Source organism: Cnephaeus nilssonii (assembly GCF_951640355.1).
Source record: "Cnephaeus nilssonii genome assembly, chromosome: 5".
In the NCBI taxonomy this organism is placed as follows: domain Eukaryota; kingdom Metazoa; phylum Chordata; class Mammalia; order Chiroptera; family Vespertilionidae; genus Cnephaeus; species Cnephaeus nilssonii.
This window is the reverse complement of record NC_137076.1, coordinates 85,847,243-85,864,789: the sequence shown is the minus strand read 5'-3', so window position 1 is coordinate 85,864,789 and position 17,547 is coordinate 85,847,243. Positions and strand designations below refer to the sequence as shown.

Below are 17,547 nucleotides of genomic sequence, written 5' to 3'. Positions count from 1 at the left end.
GAGGATTGAGCTAAAAAGAGAGAACTCATGGACATGGACAACAGTGCGGTGATTGCAGCAGGGAGAGGGTGGGGAGGTGGAATAGGGCATAGAAGGGATAAATGGTGATGGAAAAATTAAAATACATTAAAAATACATTTTTTGGCAAAATAAACTTTTGGGTACATTTCAAGCAAAAGAAACGTTTTGTGCATTAACACCCTTGATCAAAGTTCATCTTTCCTCTACTTTAGTCTTTCCTAACCTATTCTTGCCAAACACAAATTACATGTTACCTCTCTCTGTGCACTCCCCTAGCACCCAGCCATTTCTCTGGTATAGAACACTCCAGAAACCTATCTATATAGATGGTTACATTATATTATATTGTATCAGGAAAATTAATATTTTTTACCTAAATTCCTCATTTGACCGAGCAATGTGATGAATTTGTGCTTTGCTCACCTCGCATCCATCAGCAGCCACCCCCGTGCCCCCCAACAGCTTGGTCTATGATGAGCACTTGTTTATTCAATGGCTATTTTACAAATATTTATTGTATATTTATTTACTTGTACAGTTATTGGAGATAAAGGAGTAAACCAAGGAACATGGTTTCCCCTTCTTGAAGCTAATCCTACCTAATAAAAGGGTAATATGTAAATTACCATCACTCCGCTACGCCCACAATTGGGCCAGTGGGAGGCGCAGGGGGCGGGACTCAGGATGGCCGGGGTAGCCGATTGGGCCAGCGGGATGCTGAGCTCACGTCGCCAGCGGCGGCGCGAGCTCAGCATCTGCGCCATGGCTGTGCTGCAGCACAGAAGGGGCCTCAGGGGCAGTGAGCTTACGTCCCACTGCGGACCAACAAAGGCGGGGGAGCTGGGTACCTATCTGCTCCGGCACCAGGCCTTTCAGAAGCCTCCGCCAAGCCAGAGGCTTCTGAAAGGCCTGGTGCACCAGCGGACAGGCACCCAGCTCCACCGGGATCAAAAGCGAAAGTGTGTAGGGGACCCTACACATGCATGATTCAATCATGCACTGGGCCTCTAGTCATTTATAACAGATAAAGAAATATTTACATGAGCAAATATGTGGTTATAGTGTGTGCTAAGGGCTGTGAGAGAGAAGTGCAGAAAACCATGTTGAAGACTAACAGAAAAGCCTGGCCGGTGTAGCTCAGTGGTTGAACATTGACCCATGAACCAGGAGGTCGTGGTTATATTCTCAGTCAGGGCACATGCCCAGGTTGCAGGCTCAATCCCCAGTAGGAGGTGTGCAGGAGGCAGCTGATCAATGATTCTCTCTCATCATTTATGTTTCTATCTCTCTCTCCCTCTCCCTTCCTCTCTGAAGTCAATAAAAACATTTTTAAAAAGACCAACAGAAGAACCTAATAATTTTTTTGCTCATTTTTATTTTTCAGAAGGACCTAAGTTTGATTATAGGGGCTCATGAAATCCTCAGAGAAAGTAATACACATACTTACCTGATTCAAACCATAAACTATAGCCTCAAATAAAATGAGCAAACATCCATGATTTATACAATGAAAAAATTTGTGGGTGATTTTTTAAAAATCACACATAACAGGTTGCCAATTATTTTCCTGATGTTCTGATGTAGTAGTTGGCTTTCCTTCAGCCCTGACCTTTCTCTGGGCAGAGCTCTGAGTGATATTTTGTGATCTGTGGGCTCATCGACACTGGCTCCGGAGATGTTATTTATGAAGCCTGTCTGGGGAAAATTTGACTGATTATTTTCTACAGAATCTCTGGAGACCATTACTTCAGAGACTAGGACAGTCAGTCAACAGGCCAAGGGGAATAAAAGATGTTGCTAACCATATAAAATGAAAACCCAAGACACAAGCTCAGATGATAACAAGGAACAATTAAATCAGACTCTTACCCATGGTGTTTATCAGGGATTTGGAAAAGTACATTTTGATGTTGACATTTTTTGTGCTTCATGAGACTCATAGGCTGATTGGAGAGAGACGATCTAAGGGGGGTCATTGATTGGTTGGCAAATGGCCACTGGTGATTCTGAGAGTAGAGAGGTCCAGGACGTGCTGAGTCACAATTTAAAAAAATGTTTTTATTGATTTCAGAGAGGAAGGGAAAGGGATAGAGAGATAGAAACATCAATGATGAGAGAGAAACAATGATTGGCTGCCTCCTGCACACCCCCTATTGGGGATCGAGCCCACAACCCAGGCATGTGCCCTGACTAGGAATTGAACGGGTGACCTCCTGGTTCATAGGTCGATGCTCAACCACTGCACCACACCGGCCGGGCTGAGTCACACTTTGATAGGCTCTTTCTCCAGTGTAGATGAAGTGGAGAGACAAAATGTTCATCTGGCTCAGGGTGTTGTCTAGCCTCTATCTCTGTAGCCAGGGAGGCAATTTACTTCCTGACTGATGAAGTTGCCAGCCCAGTCTCAGAATTTTAGGGCAGAGAGAGGATTTCCCAGCACTGCTACCAATTACAGACTGCCCCCCCTCCACACACACACCTACACACACACACACACACACACACACACACACACACACACACACACACATATCTTCACTGAGCTACTAGTTCAGGCATGACAGTAAGGGCCAAGATTCTGAGGTTGGGTCCGGGCTCAATGAAAAGCTTGCCAAGATTGATTAATAATGTCTTCCCAGGGATGGGGAGAGGGCAACAGTGCTTTCTTTTTTTTCTTTCCTTTTTTTTTTATTGATTTGAGAGAGAGCTAAAGAGAGACATACACACCAATTTGTTGTTCCAGTTATTTATGCACTCATTGGTTGATTCTTGTGTGCCCTGACTGGGGATCAAACCTGCAACCTTGGTGTATTGGGATGACACTCTAACCAACTGAGCTACCCAGTCAGGGCAACAGAAATTCTTATTTTGCCCTTCATGCCCTCCTCCTAGCCTCTCCATTTGTAATGCACCCCACTTCCCTTCACCTGCCTAGTGTTTATAGTCAAACCAGACCAAGTGCATCTTCAGAAAGGTTGGGATCTTTCCTGCCTTTTCTCTCATCTCATGTGGTCCTTCTATCCATCTCTATTTCTGATGTCCAGTGGTTGGAACTCTTACCAGGGAAGCAAGAATAGGTATAATTTTTCTCAAATTGGAGTGTAGTAAGTTACACGTGTTGATTTTGTTTCACTGAAACACTATCCATTTATTTTAAATGGCTCTTTAAACTTTTTCTTATTGACTTTGCAGTTGAATTTAATTTTTAAAAATTTGGTTTTAGAGATTTGGAAGTAATGATACATATTGAAATTAAAACATAAGTTAACACTGAGGATCTTAGGGAATTCGGAGGGTGGGATTTGGAATCCAGATTTGCTATCACTTTCTGGGTTTGTGATTTGGGCATGGAATCAAACCTCTCATCGTTGGCTTACTCATCTTTGTAAGGGGACATACGATATCTGAAGATATATGAAACAAAGATATGACAATCTATGAGATAATGCATGTAATATCTTAGCATAGTACCTCAAAGGTATAAATCCTCAAAAATATTAGCTGTCTTAAAGAGTGATTTTACATATGTATAATTCCCCCTAACAATCTAATTCTTCAGCCAATGTACAGATGAACTCTTAAAATACTGAAGACCTTCCTTATGAAATCTGGACAAATAGACAAGATGTCCACCATACATGTACTCAATATTGTTCTCAATGCAAGTGCAAGAGGCATGAAAATAACAAATAAGACGATCGAATAGGAAGAGCTAAAACTGGCATTATTAGTTAATGGCATAACTGTAACTACTGAAAACCCAAAGAACCTACAGGCAAACTAGTAGAATTAAGAATATAATTTTAGCAAGGTCACTGGACACAGAGGCAATAAATCATGGGGCAAAAGTAGGTTTTGGCTGGTGTTGGCTGGAACAGACAGTACGTTCTTTGGGCAGCACTGAGTTTTCTCAGGCAAGCACTTTAAGGGGGAGCTAAGGTCATCCTAGGGATGCAGCCTTGAGCTTTTAGAAACTGTTTTGTTCAGTTCTTTACAGAAGAGGGCTCATAGCAGGCGTCCTCAAACTACAGTCCGCGGGCCACATGCAGGTGTTTTTGCCGTTTTGTTTTTTTACTTCAAAATAAGATATGTGCAGTGTGCATAGGAATTTGTTCCTAGTTTTTTTTAACTATAGTCAGGCCCTCCAATGGTCTGAGGGACAGTGAACTGGCCCCCTGTTTAAAAAGTTTGAGGACTGCCCTAGCCGGCTTGGCTCAGTGGATAGAGCGTCAGCCTGCGGACTGAGGGGTCCTAGGTTCGATTCCGGCCAAGGGCACATGCCTGGGTTGCGGGCTCGGTCCCCAGTAGGGGGCGTGCAGGAGGCAGCTGATCGATGATTCTTTCTCATCATTGATGTTTCTATCTCTCTCCTTCTCCCTTCCTCTCTGAAATCAATAAAGAAATATATTTTTTTAAAAAAAGAAAAGAAACTTCACCTATGTTCTAAAAAAAAAAAAAAAACGTTTGAGGACCCCTGGCTCAGAGGAACCTGGCTACAGTTTGGTCACCAGGTGGACCCAAAGTCAGAGGCAGGAGGATTTTGACTATGCTTTGCTGCTGGCTTTCAAGACGGAGAGAGGCACTGTGAGCCAAGAAATGCAGGCAGCCTCAGGAAGCTGGAAAAGGTAAAGAAATAGACTCTCCTTAGGACCTCCAGAGGAACACAGTCCTGCTGACAGCGTGATTTCAGCCCCGTGTGATTTTACACTTCTGACCTTCAGAACTGTATGATAATAAATTTATGGGTTTAATTTTTTTTCATATTCTTTTAATGAGGTACAATTCATTTACAGTAAAGTGCACAGGTATTAAGTGTACAACATACTGGATTTTTACAAATATATACCTTCATGTAATTGGCATTACAGTAAAGGTAGCAGAGTATTTCAGCCACTCCAAAAGTTTGCCACATACCTTTTAGTTAAGCTCTACAACCCATAGGTAATCATTGTTCTGATTAGTTATGTATTCACTAGAGGCCCTGTGCATGAAATTCGTGCATGGAGGGGGGTTGTCCCTCAGCCCAGCCAGTACCCTCTCCAATCTGGGACCCCTCGAGGGATGTCCGACTGCCCGTTTAAACGGGCAGTCGGACATCCCTCTCACAATCCAGGACTGCTGGCTCCCAACTGCTTGCCTGCCTGCCTTCCTGATTGCCCCTAACCGCTTCTGCCTGCCAGCCTGATCACCCCCTAACCACTCTGCTGCCAGCCTGTTTGCCCCCAACTTCCCTCCTCTGCCATCCTGGTTACCCCTAACTGCCCTCTCCTGCAGGGTTGATCACCTCCAACTGCCCTCCCTTGCAGGCCTGGTCTCTCTCAACTGCCCTCCCTTGCAGGCAGGGTGCCTCCCAACTGCCCTCTCCTGCTGGCCATCTTGTGATGGCCATCTTGTGTCCACATGGGGGCAGGATCTTTGACCACATGGGGGCAGCTATATTGTGTGTTGCAGTGATGATCAATCTGCATATTACTCTTTTATTAGATAGGATAGAGGCCTGGTACAGGGGTGGGGGCCAACTGGTTTGCCCTGAAGGGCGTCCTGGATCAGGTGGCGGTTCCCTTGGGGTGTGGGGCGGCCTGAGCGAGGGGCCTGTGGTGGTTTGCAGGCGGGCCACGCCCCCTGGCCACGCAAGCAGAGGCCCTGGTATCTGGAATTTATTTACATTCTACAATTGAAACTTTGTAGCCTGGAGCAGAGCCAAGCCTGGGGCTCAGTCCGAGGCCCGCAGCCATTTGTGCTGGGGTTATAATTGAAACTTTGTTGCCTTAAGCGGGTGGGCCCGGCCAGGGTGTGCAGAAAGCTTTGCTTCCCCTATTGCCGGCGGCAACCCTGGCCTGCTCTCTCAAGCTCCATTCTGCTGCCATTCTGTTTGAATTTGTTTACCTTCTATATTTGAAACTTTGTAGCTTGAGTGGAGGCTTAGGCCTGGCAAGGGCAGGCGGAAAGCTTGGCTTCCTCTGTTACCTAGGAAACCTTGCTCTCTGTGGCTGTAGCCATCTTGGTTTGGGTTAATTTGCATACTCGCTCTGATTGGATGGTGGGCGTGGCTTTTGGGCATGGCTTGTGGTGTGTTGGAGGTATGGTCAGTTTGCATATTTGTCTATTATTAGATAGGATTGGTTGATTGCATGATGTCTGTTTGTGAACATTAGTGCAAATAACAATGCAGGGCAGAAGGGAAAATAGTCTTAAGCATATTATGAAAATAGCTTTGCCCTAGCTGGTTTGGCTCAGTGGATGGAGCCTGGACCCGCAGACTGAAGGGCCCCGGGTTCGGTTCCAGTCAAGGCAGGCTCAGTCCTCGGCCTTGGTTGCAGGCTCAATCCTTGGTCCTGGTCAGGGTGCATGCAGGAGCCAACCAATTGATGTGGCTCTCTCACATCAATGTTTCTCTCTCACTATCTCTCCCCTTCTCTTCCACTCTTTCTAAAAATCAATGGAAAAGAATCCTTAGGTGAAGATTAACAAAAAAAAAAAAAAAGAAAAGAAAGAAAGAAAATAGCTTTAACCTCAAGTACTCCAGTTTGTGTTAAGTCACTGAGTTTGTGATCATTTATTACAGCAGCAATAGAAAAGTAATATAGTTACTTCTGAGTGATAAAATTTCTATTTTCATTAGAACTCCATGCATTTGCATATTTATATATGTATTATTTACGTTCAAAAGAATGATTTATATTTTTAATAGTTGAGAACAAAACAAAAGACTTTCTAATGCCCAGGCCAGCTCCAGCTCAAGTGAACTTTCTCACTTAAGAATCTTCTCTGGCTATGGCAACTGAGGGGACATTCCATTCTGGAAGGGGCTTCACTGAGTTGTTTGTTTAAAGCCATTTATTAAGCACCTACTATGTGTGGGCTGCTTTATATACATATTCATAGCAGTACCTTCTGCCACGGGTATTGCTTTTATTCCAAATGATAAATGAGGAAACCAAGCAGAAGACATAAGGTATCTTGTTCAATTCACATACTAGTAGAAACCAAGTGATGACACAGGGATTCAAATGTGGGTCTCTCTGACGTCAGGGCCTGCAAAGATCCTGGAATGGGTGTGATTAAAGGAAGGGATGTTTGTGAGTGTGCCAGAGGTGGCAGTGGTATGATGGGAAAAGAGCAAACAAGCAGGAGCCAGAAACCTGGTCCCACCACTAAATCACGTCATTCATTCAACATATGTATTGAACACTACTGTGTGCTAAGCACTATTATGAGAGCTGGGGAATGAGGCAGTGAACAAATCATGCAAACATACCTGCTTCATGGAGTTTGTATTCTTATGGGGTGTGAAAGACAATAAACAAAATAAACTCGGTTTCTTTCCACAAGATTATGTAAAGGAGTCACAAGATGTCTATAGAGGATGGTATAGTGTAGCCAGAAGAGCATAGGCTTTGATGTCAGGATTCCTAGGTTTAAGTCCTGGCTCTGCCACTTCCTAGCTGTGCGACTCTGGGGAAATTACTCAGCCTCTCTGAGCTTCCATTTCTTCAAGTGTAAAACAGGAATAATGATCCCTATCAACCTAGATTGTTAGGATGAATACATGAGATAATCTATGTAAAACCCAAAAAGTAGTAGAATGCCATGGATAGGAACACTATTACTATTGCCATTATTATTATTATTATTATTATTATTATTATTATTGATGCTGGTGCCCTGAGGCTACCGAGTTCTCATAGTCTGTGATTCCCTGAAGAAACACTGGTTTCTGAGTCACAGATGATGGAGGTGTTTTCCCGGGAACCCTTTTACTCAGCTCTGTTCAGCCATCTGGCAGGACCCCCTTTTCACAATCCCAGGACAAGTGGTCCCTTCCATTGAAAACAGGCCATCTCATCTCCCAATTTCCTGAAATGACACATGGACCCTTTCCGCTCACAGGAGCAAGAGAAGCGGGTAAGGAGGGAGCTGGGTTTAGGAGAAAGTGGAGCCCAAGGAGCTGTGTGCAGCTGCAGATTCAATCACAATTAGCAAAAGCCACCTGGGGAACCGGCTGTGCCGGGCATGACTGGGGCCCGTTTGTTTGCAGGCTGTGGGTTGCCAGGGCTTTGTTAGCAGCCCTCAGCGAGGGCCTCGCAGGAAGATTTTATTTGCTTTTCCTGTATGCCAGCCCTGTCGGGCAGCCCTCAATGTATAACCTGGCCTACATCTGACCACTGTGTTCAGAGTGGGGCCAGGTTCGTGGAGGCTGGGAAGATTTGAATTTTAATCAGAATGCTCTTTCACCCTTAACACTGCTGCTCCTAGGCTAGTGAATTTCCTTCCCTAAAACTCTTCAACCCACACATACACACACACTCCTTTTTATACTTTTCATGCCCTTTTCAAAGTTCATGTATTTATGTGACATTTGCTTGAAATATGGTTTTATAAATATGAGAGAGGAAGAGAGAGGGAGAGAGAGAGAGAGAGAAACATTGATGTGAGAGAGAAACATTAGTCAGCTGACTCCTGCACACACCCCGATTCCCAGTCAGGGCACATGCCCAGGTTGTGGGCAACCTGGGCATGTGCCCTGACTGGGAATCGAATCTGTGACCTCTCATTGCATGGAAGGACACTCAACCAACTGAGCCACACTGGACTGGGCCATGTGCCATTTGACCATGTCAGCCTCTCCTGGGTATTGGCGATGTCAATCAGGTCAGGCACTCTGTTCACTCCTGCTGACATGGCTTCCCCATGGTGTGGGTCCCTCTTACAATTAGGTTGTTGGATTTAGCAAATAAAACCACAAGATGCCCACTTAAATTAGAAATATGAATAATGAATGATCTCCAGTTAAAATATGTTCCGTGCAATCCTTGGGACATATACTATGAATTATTGGTTATTTATCTGAAGTTCAGATATAACCGTACATCCTATATTTTACCTGGCAACCCTAATTACAGCTTGTCTGTGATGCTCAGTAAATACATACATGAATGAAGAAGTGAACAGAGCTAATGCATGATCAAAAACAGAAAACTGAATGCAGATATTTTACTGGGAAGTACACAGGAACACCTTAGGGGTGATTATTTCAAGGTGATAGGATTATTGCAAAATTTCTGTTTTTCGATGTGATTTGTGTACTTTTCAATTTGACTGACATGAGCAGAAAAGGTTTCAAATACCATATATGTATGTATTTATACCTATATAAGCACGCACTATCTTAAACAAAATAAACCTGCTTATAAGAGAAACAATTTGTGTTTCCCTCAGCCTGAAACCCAGAATTTTCTGAACATGTCCCTGTGGTAAGGGACATTTTGGGACTACATGAGATTATTGAAAGCAATATTGAGAAGCATATTCTGCTTATCAGTAAACCAGAACACACAAAGGGGTATAAGGAGTTCAAAAATGTTGCTGCTATTTTATTAACCGTACAGTACTTCTTAAGAAAATTGGCTCCTGAAGCTTTGGAAATGTAAAAGTAAGTCCAGTTAAACCCAAGACACAAATCTTGACATAATATACTGGGGGTGCTTTAATTATTTTTGTTTGATTTGCAGAATGAGGGTGGAAAACCAAGTAAGACAAACATAAGCTCTCATAGAGAATGAGTTGAAAACCCCTCCGCTCCCCCCCCCCAACTTCCCATGATGCCTTGTTCCAAGCATCATTCAAATATACTTTGGGTGTTTAATGATGGGCATGTTCAGAATGCGTCACCTTAACGGGGCAAGGAAAGGAACTAGGATTTGTAAGATGCTTACTATGTGCTGGGCACTGAGCATAGCACTTTGTCTCGTTTCATTCATAAAAACAACCCAAGTCATACCCATTAACCCTGCCTTAGAACAACGTGACTTAATGATAAAGATTGCTCACAATCACACCTCCAGAAGTATTGCAAGGCCCTTAATAGTTGTGGAATGAGTGAGTTACATTTACTATGCTGTACTTACTAAGGCAGATAGCATTTTTTTAAAAAAATACATTTTTATTGATTTAAGAGAGGAAGGGAGATGAAGAGAGAGATAGAAATATCAATGATGAGAGGGAATCATTGATTGGCTGCCTCCTGCATGCCCCACACTGGGGATCGAGCCCACAATCCAGGCATGTGCCCTTGACCGATATCGAACCTGGGACCCTTCAGTCAGCAGGCTGACACTCTGCCCACTGAGACAAACAGGCTAGGGCCAGACAGCATTTATTAGAAGATCTTTAGTTCAGGGTTTGAGAGACAATGGTTTTCTGCTGTACCTTGAGGAATGGTACCCCTCCCAGTTTTCAGTTCTGAACGTGGGGCTAGAATCATGGGATGAGAGGTGGGGTGTCTCTTCTCTCTCCTCTCAATGTTAATGGTGCCCAATGTTCCACTGTGAGATTCAGTGTGAGAAGACGGAAGGACAGGGTAGATGTCATGTCATCACCAAGTCAGCACCCACGGAGAACAGAAAGTCATCTGGAATGACACCATGTCAGCAGATAGCAATTCTGCAAACTTTGGCTAGCTTCAAGTCTCATAACACCCACCCATGTGGTAGGAAAAAAAACAGGATTAGAATGAAATCAGCCTTACCTACTCAGTGATGAGAGACAAGCAGGAAAGGGGAAAAGGCTAAGTCTGTCTTTATGAAGGGCTCCTGGTCTTAAAAAGAGAAAATTAGTTGAGTGAACTTTTGAAGAAGGAAAATGTGACTTTGGACAAAAAGAGCCTGTGAAGTGAGCGCACTTCCTTATTCTCGGGGTGGAGAGAGACGGAAAAAAGGCAATTTGATGATTGCTGTGGATGGGGAAGAAAGAGCAGCCTCCGTTTAACTCTTTCCACGGCAGCGTTTTCCATGGGCCACTCTAAAATACTGCCTGAATGCATGAGCCTGAGCCAAAATTAGACTCTCCCATGTCTCAGTCGTGCAGAAGCTATAATAGACCTGTTTCCAAGCCACCCGGAACCATCTTCTATTCAATGGCAGCGGATAGCATTTGAGCAAAGTGCATATTAAGTGAAGTATGTTAATTAAAGATGGAGAGAGATAGGTTTTATGCACTGGTTCCTCCAGAGGAATGCCCCTAAATACACAGTGACATGTCAATTACTTTTCCATTAGTATTTGCTGAATAAAGACCTTTTTCTTGCCTTTGCCGGCAAGTAAGCACTGCTTGGCATGCATATTTAAATGACAGTCCTACGGAATTAGCTTTAAGAATTGGCTCTGAACATAATGGCTGCCTTCAAATGTAGAGCAAGATGAGATGGCCACAGAGAGACCTCCGCACATAAGAAAAGAGCAGGAAGCCTCGCCATTTTCTAAGCGTGGGGTTGTAATAATGGCTTTGAAAACAGATCACTTAAGGTAGCTCCAACTCTGTTAAAACCTATATGGTGAGAAACACGGCACCTATCCTTGCTTCAAGGAAACCAGCTTTATTGCCAATCCTTTGAAAATATGTTTTTATTGATTTTAGAGAGAGCAGAAGGGTGAGGGAGAGGGAGATAGAAACATCTATCTATGAGAGAGAAACATCAATCAGCTGCCTCCTGCATGCCCCTCTCCTGGGGATTGAGCCTGCAACTGGGCATGTGCCTTGACTGGGGATCAAACAGCGACCTCTCTGTTATTGCCAATCATTTTAAGGGGAAAGCTCTTAGTATTCATTCCTTCAACCTATTTAATTACAATGCTTTTAAAAAATAAAACTTGATCTCAAGGGCAAGAGATAATAAAAACAATTATTTTGTTTCATTATCAAGTCAAAGACACCCAGGAGAACAAAAGTCCTTGAGGAAGATCCTAATAAGGACTTTGCAATAGCACACCTAGAAATCAAGGTACTCTCATACCACAGTATTGGGGATGAAGACAGGAGTATCTCCATTCAGAGGTGCAATAAAACCACTCACCACAGTCCTGGCTCATGTGGCTCAGTTGGTTGGCATCATCCTGTTCACCCAAAGGTTGCTAGCTGGATTCTCTGTCAGGGCATATGCCTGAGTTTCAGGCTCTATCCCCTTTGCCGGGGTGGGAGGTGTGCAGGAGGCAGGAGATCGATGCTTCACTCTCACATCAATGTTTCTCTCTCTCCCTCCCTCTTCCATTCTCTCTCTTTAAAAATCAATTAAAATGTATATTTTAAAAAAACCACTTACCACAAATTAACCAGGAAAGGGTGCTCCAGACCCTGCATGATCTGCAGTTCCTTGAAGACATTTCTCACTTCATTGCGCTCAACACACTTCTGTTTGTTCATGTATTTCATTGCATACATCTTCTTGGTATCGTTCTTCTGAACGATGCAGACCTATTTGGGGGCAAACCAGAGTGAGAAAGTGATCAGGGAGATGACGGATCATAGTGATGAGCGACAGAACAAGATGCGTTCTTCAGCATGGCTTGGAGGCCTTATCACTTGCAAATTCTCTGTTGCTAAAGTTGCTACTTAGTTCTGATTTCAGAGTAAAAAATCTTCATTTTCTTCCCATGTACAAGATCAATTCCTAAATCTTTGCTTTCTCAAATGAATTTGCCTGTTTTTGCTTTGGGGACTTTTTTTTAAAAAACAGCATTTTGGAGAAAATAGCTGCCTCCTTGTCAGGAAACTTCCCATAGCAAATGACATACTCATTCTGCTTGAGTGACTTAAATGAATGGGCAAAGCTGTCAAGCTAAATGACATTGTGCAAAGAATTTCTGTTTGTACCCATAAGTGGTATAACTAACCAAAAAAGACTTTTCAAAAAGGGCTAACACTAAACACAATGTCCATATTTTTGACGTATTTTTAGAGGTTCATATAATGCCTGATAATGTAGACATAAATACTTTTAAAATACAAGTTCAATATGAAATATTCTCAAGATACATCTCCACTAAGAAGTTAATAATCAGGGTTTGAATCTAGAAGTTTCTTCCAAAAAATTAAACGGTATATGTATATTTTTCATGATAGGATTTTTAAAAAATAAAAAACATGGTACAACTTGGGAAAAAAAAGAAATCAGGTGGCATCTTTCCCACATGAAAAGATTTAAAGCTTACATTGACATCTCTGAATTATTCCTGGTGGTCCCAGTAACTCGGTAATCTGAACATTCTTGGATTCTGTTCCCTGAGCTGCATAACCCTATTAATCATTTGGATTCTCACCTTCCCAAAACTGCCTTTCCCAATGGCTCGCAGAATTTCAAAGTGGTCAAAGTTGACTGCAAGACAAACAGAAGAACGTTGTAAGTGATTATCAGTTGTCTTTTAGTAGCTAATAAATAAAGATTGGGCTAAACCAAAGTACCTTGTTTAAAACAAGATTCCAGGCTAGCTTAAAATGCCCATTCATTTATTCAATAAATATCTCTTGAACATCTATATATATAAAAGCCTAATATGCAAAGTGTCCCCTCAGGAATTCGACCAGGAGACTGGGAGTTTAATTGCTCGCTATGACATGCGCTGATCACCAGGGGGCAGCACGGAACCAAGGAAGGCCCCAGGCAGCAGCCAGAAGGAAGGCCCTGGCCTGCAGCCGGAAGGCCCCCATTGGCCCTGATCACTGGCCAGGCCTAGGGACTTTACCCATGCATGAATTTCATACACATGCCTCTAGTTATATTATGCTGTAATCACAGTGCTTAGTACTGGAGGATACAGTAATAATAGAGTAGAAATCTAATCTCTACCCATATGGAGCTTGTGGTCCTGTAAAGGCTCCACACAGAAAGAAACCCTTAATGATTAAACAGTCATAAAATTAAGTGGACAATTAAAACTGCTGCTTAATGTTAAGCAGGATAAAGTTGTGGGGCTCTAAGAGCATGTACTGGGATTTCACACAGGCGACAAGGTCAGGGGGAGCATCTCTGCCCACAGACGTTTATGGGGAGATCTGGTCCCCTGTGGATCTGGCCCTGCTAAGGATCAGCACTTCAAATATCTTCTTCTCCCTGCCTATTACCCCCACAACCAACCACTCTTTTGTATCTTAATAATTTTTGTTTTCCCAAGTAGAAAACTATTACACTCTTAAGTTCATAGAATGAGCCGATCCCCAAAGGACATATCTAAGAGATTAGCATGAACATGTGGACAGTCTACTGAATGGTGCTATGAAGTGCAGATGATCTTTTACACCTGCCATTTTAACACTTCAGCGCCGAGAAGTTAAAAGCAGTAGCTATTGTATAGGTGGTGTGGTCTCTTGGGGCAGTGCTCATGAAATGCTTGGTGATGAGAAAAGCCAAGTATAGATTCTCTTAGGTGACAATTTTTGGTTTCTTGCCTTGATGATTTTGAGGAAACATTCCACTTGTTTCCTGATTTTTGAAATAAGGATTTAGATGAGTAAAATTCCAAATGAGGAATTATAAGAGCTTATTTGGAAAGGGTTGGGAAACACTAAAAGGTACCACTCTTCTTTTTAAAAGATGTATTTCTCTCTCTCTCTTTTTAAAAATAATTACATTATCTCTTAAAGAAAGAGAAATAAGTAAGGGGACCTCTAAAGGTTTTTCCAAGCTTTCTGAGGGTCAAAACATTTCTATAATATAACTTATGGGTGAAAAAGGGGCCACATACTAGAACTGACAAGCTGGGGGGGGGGGGGGCGGGGGCTGTATGGCGGGTCTTACAAACTCACAGACCTAAAGTAACCACATAGGATGGTCTGAAAGTAAGACTTTCTAGCCCAGCTCATGTAGCTCAATGGTTGAATGTCGACTTGTAAACCAGGAGGTCATGATTTGATTCCTGGTTAGGGCACATGCCTGGGTTTCAGGCTCAATCTCCCAATCCCAGGTAGGGGGAATTCGGGAGGCAGCTGATTGATGATTCTCTCTCATCATTGATGTTTCTCTCTCCTCCTCTCCCTTCCTTTCTGAAATCAATAACAATATATTCAAACAAACAAAAAACTTCCTAACTAAAAGGAGTCATTGTGGGAAATAATATCCTAGGCAGGTATTTTCTTTGACAAAAGTCGATCTTTACCTTATATGAGCCTGTCTATTGTCATTTTTGCATCTGTAATAACGTAACTTTGTAATGTCAGAGTAATCCCCATTTTTCCAGGTCACTCAGGGTACAGCCTCACACCAGAGTATAGACCCCAGTATCCCTCATTGTTATCTTCTCCTGCATACTCTCTCTATATGCTGTAAATGTTGTTAATTATCCTATAACCACCAATGTAAAAGAAGTATGTGTCTATCTGTTTTACTTTTTATCCAATCTCAGAGATTTCCCCACTTTGCTTTCTCCCTAATCTACCACCAATGGATTTCATGTAACCTCCTTACATCTTCCCCTTTGATTCTGATGTACAAAATAACTGGTAAAACTGCCATTTTTCTGGAGCATTTTGTCAGTCCATTGAGATTTTGCTTCCCAGCAACTGTCATCAGTTTGGCTTAAGTAAACTCATAAAATTTCACTACAGGTTTGAACATTCCTTACATCAATAGACTTGATCATCACTTTCTCCTCTAAACTCCCAAATGAATTCATTTCTACCACTAAAGCCATTTAATCATGTGAGGCAGCATGTACATTGCAAATAATTCTGGTTTTAGACTCAAAATAGTGAAGTGACTTGATCTGGATAATGTGGCTCAGTTGGTTGGAGCATCATCCTGTGCACCTAAAGGTTATGGGTTCAACTCTTGGTCAGGGCACATACCTAGGTTGGGGGTTCGATCCCCAGTCAGGGTTTGTATGGGAGGCAACTGATCAACGTTTCTCTCTCACATCGATGTTTCCCCCTCCTCTCTATCCCTCTCATCCTCCCTCCATCCCTCCCTGTCGCAAAGCCACACTCAACACTTCAGTGGAAAAGTGGGCAGAATCAACCCACCTGAGTCTGCTCAGTAGCATTCATATAAATTCAATATACACCTTTTTGATGCTGGACCCAGGCTCTTAACCACTATTTTTATAGTTGTTTTAATGTTATTATCATCGCACATCTACCTATCCCAGAGACGGAATCAGGGGGAACAAGGTGGAATTTCTTCACCTCTCCTTTTAGAATCAGATGAGCCAGGTCAGGTTTTTCTGAGTCTTTCTCTAACACAAACATGCTGATTGTGGAATCCAGGGCTGATGTTTTGATTTCCTTTGCTTTACTTCTCATACCATCTCCCCAGTCTCAACATTCTGCACAATAAACAGGGTTGAAGGAAAGAAAAGGGGAAACCCTCCTTACAGTTTATTGTAACACTCAGACACTTGAAATTTGGAAGAAGAGCATTCTAGAAGATAAAGCAGATACAATATGGTGGTTAAGAGCATGAAACTCTGGGTTTGGGTTCTGGCCAGACTACCTACTAGCTATGAACTTGAAGTAAATTATTTAAGCTTTCTGAGTTTCAGTTTCTTCCTATGAAAAATGTTGGTCATATATAGTATCCCTCCTAAGGTTATTATGAGGACTAGGTGAAATAAGACATATCAAAGGTTCTTAATTAGGTATTTTTGGGAGAGAATAAGAACTCAATAAATGTGCCACTATTATTGCTGGAATTTTTTGTAATCGTTACTATGTGAGTCATCGTAATATCAGCCCAGAATATCATTTGCCAAAACATTAGGCTAAATGATGTTGGGACTTCACACAGGACAGATTGCCAAGAATGTCACTTCCCTGAAGACATTCACTGGCCGGCCATGTTTATCTCTATATCTACATTTCCTGGAACCCCTTGGGCAAGTAGCAGGTGGTAAACCCTTGTTACGTGGAAGAAGGAGGCAATAAAGTACCATCAGCAAAGTTTCACAGAATATAAAGCTTTGGAGAAAAAATTTAAAGAAAGTTTTTTCCACGTTGACTTCCTAGCATATCATCATTTATAACAGGTACTTCCTAAGAAAGCTCGTACCAACAACTTACTATCAAAGGGCTTCTTAATGTGCTACGCAATAAAGTGGGCTTCCATTGGAATGTTATTATGATACTACAACTTCAGATTCATCTGGAGAAAATGGATTTATACCTTATAAACCTCAAGGACTGACTGACTTTCTGAGCTCAGAAGCATGGAGGGCTGCCATTCTCCACCCCACCAACTTCACAGTGACCAACGGTCCTAAGGGAGGACATGGATGAAAAACCCCAGGAACTGCAGGTAATTAACAGCAGGAGTCAGAGGGCATTTGCTTTGTCAGCACTGCATCGTCTTTGAACAAAAATCACTGTATCATCCTAAGCAACACAAAGGAACCGACATTAAATGACAGTCTTCCCTACACCTTGTCCAAATGAAGAGGGAATCAGTGACTCTGCTATGTCCCGTCATTTTGCCCATTTTTAAGGAAAAGGACAGAAATAAAGTAAGGCTTTCCTTACAAATATAATCCTTCCGGTGAATTTTATAGTTTTCCATTAATTAGATGAATGAATGAATGTTTGGTCATCATGCTGCATTCCCAATGGAGGCCTTTACAAGGAAAGGCCCGCTTATGCCCTTTTAAGACAGTCACAGTAAGAGGGGGAAGAAGCTAGTCACTTCTCCAGAAGCCACAGCTTTGCTAGTGAGTCAAATCAACAAATATTCATTGAGCATCTGTGTGCCCAGGACTCTGCTAGGCACTG

At 42.6% G+C, this 17,547-nt stretch overlaps 1 protein-coding gene across 1 annotated transcript in view; it reads right to left on the bottom strand.

The window, feature by feature from the left end:
* The window catches only part of STK32A (serine/threonine kinase 32A), a gene marked incomplete at its 3' end in the record, with an annotated part of 84,374 nt that overhangs the window by 54,227 nt on the left and 12,600 nt on the right, over positions 1–17,547 (bottom strand). The window contains exons 2-3 of the mRNA XM_079773280.1: positions 13,116–13,171; positions 12,119–12,270 (exon numbers count right to left, since the gene is read on the bottom strand). Coding sequence (XP_079629406.1) covers positions 12,119–12,270; positions 13,116–13,171 — 208 coding nt within the window. The remainder of the gene's footprint in view (positions 1–12,118; positions 12,271–13,115; positions 13,172–17,547) is intronic.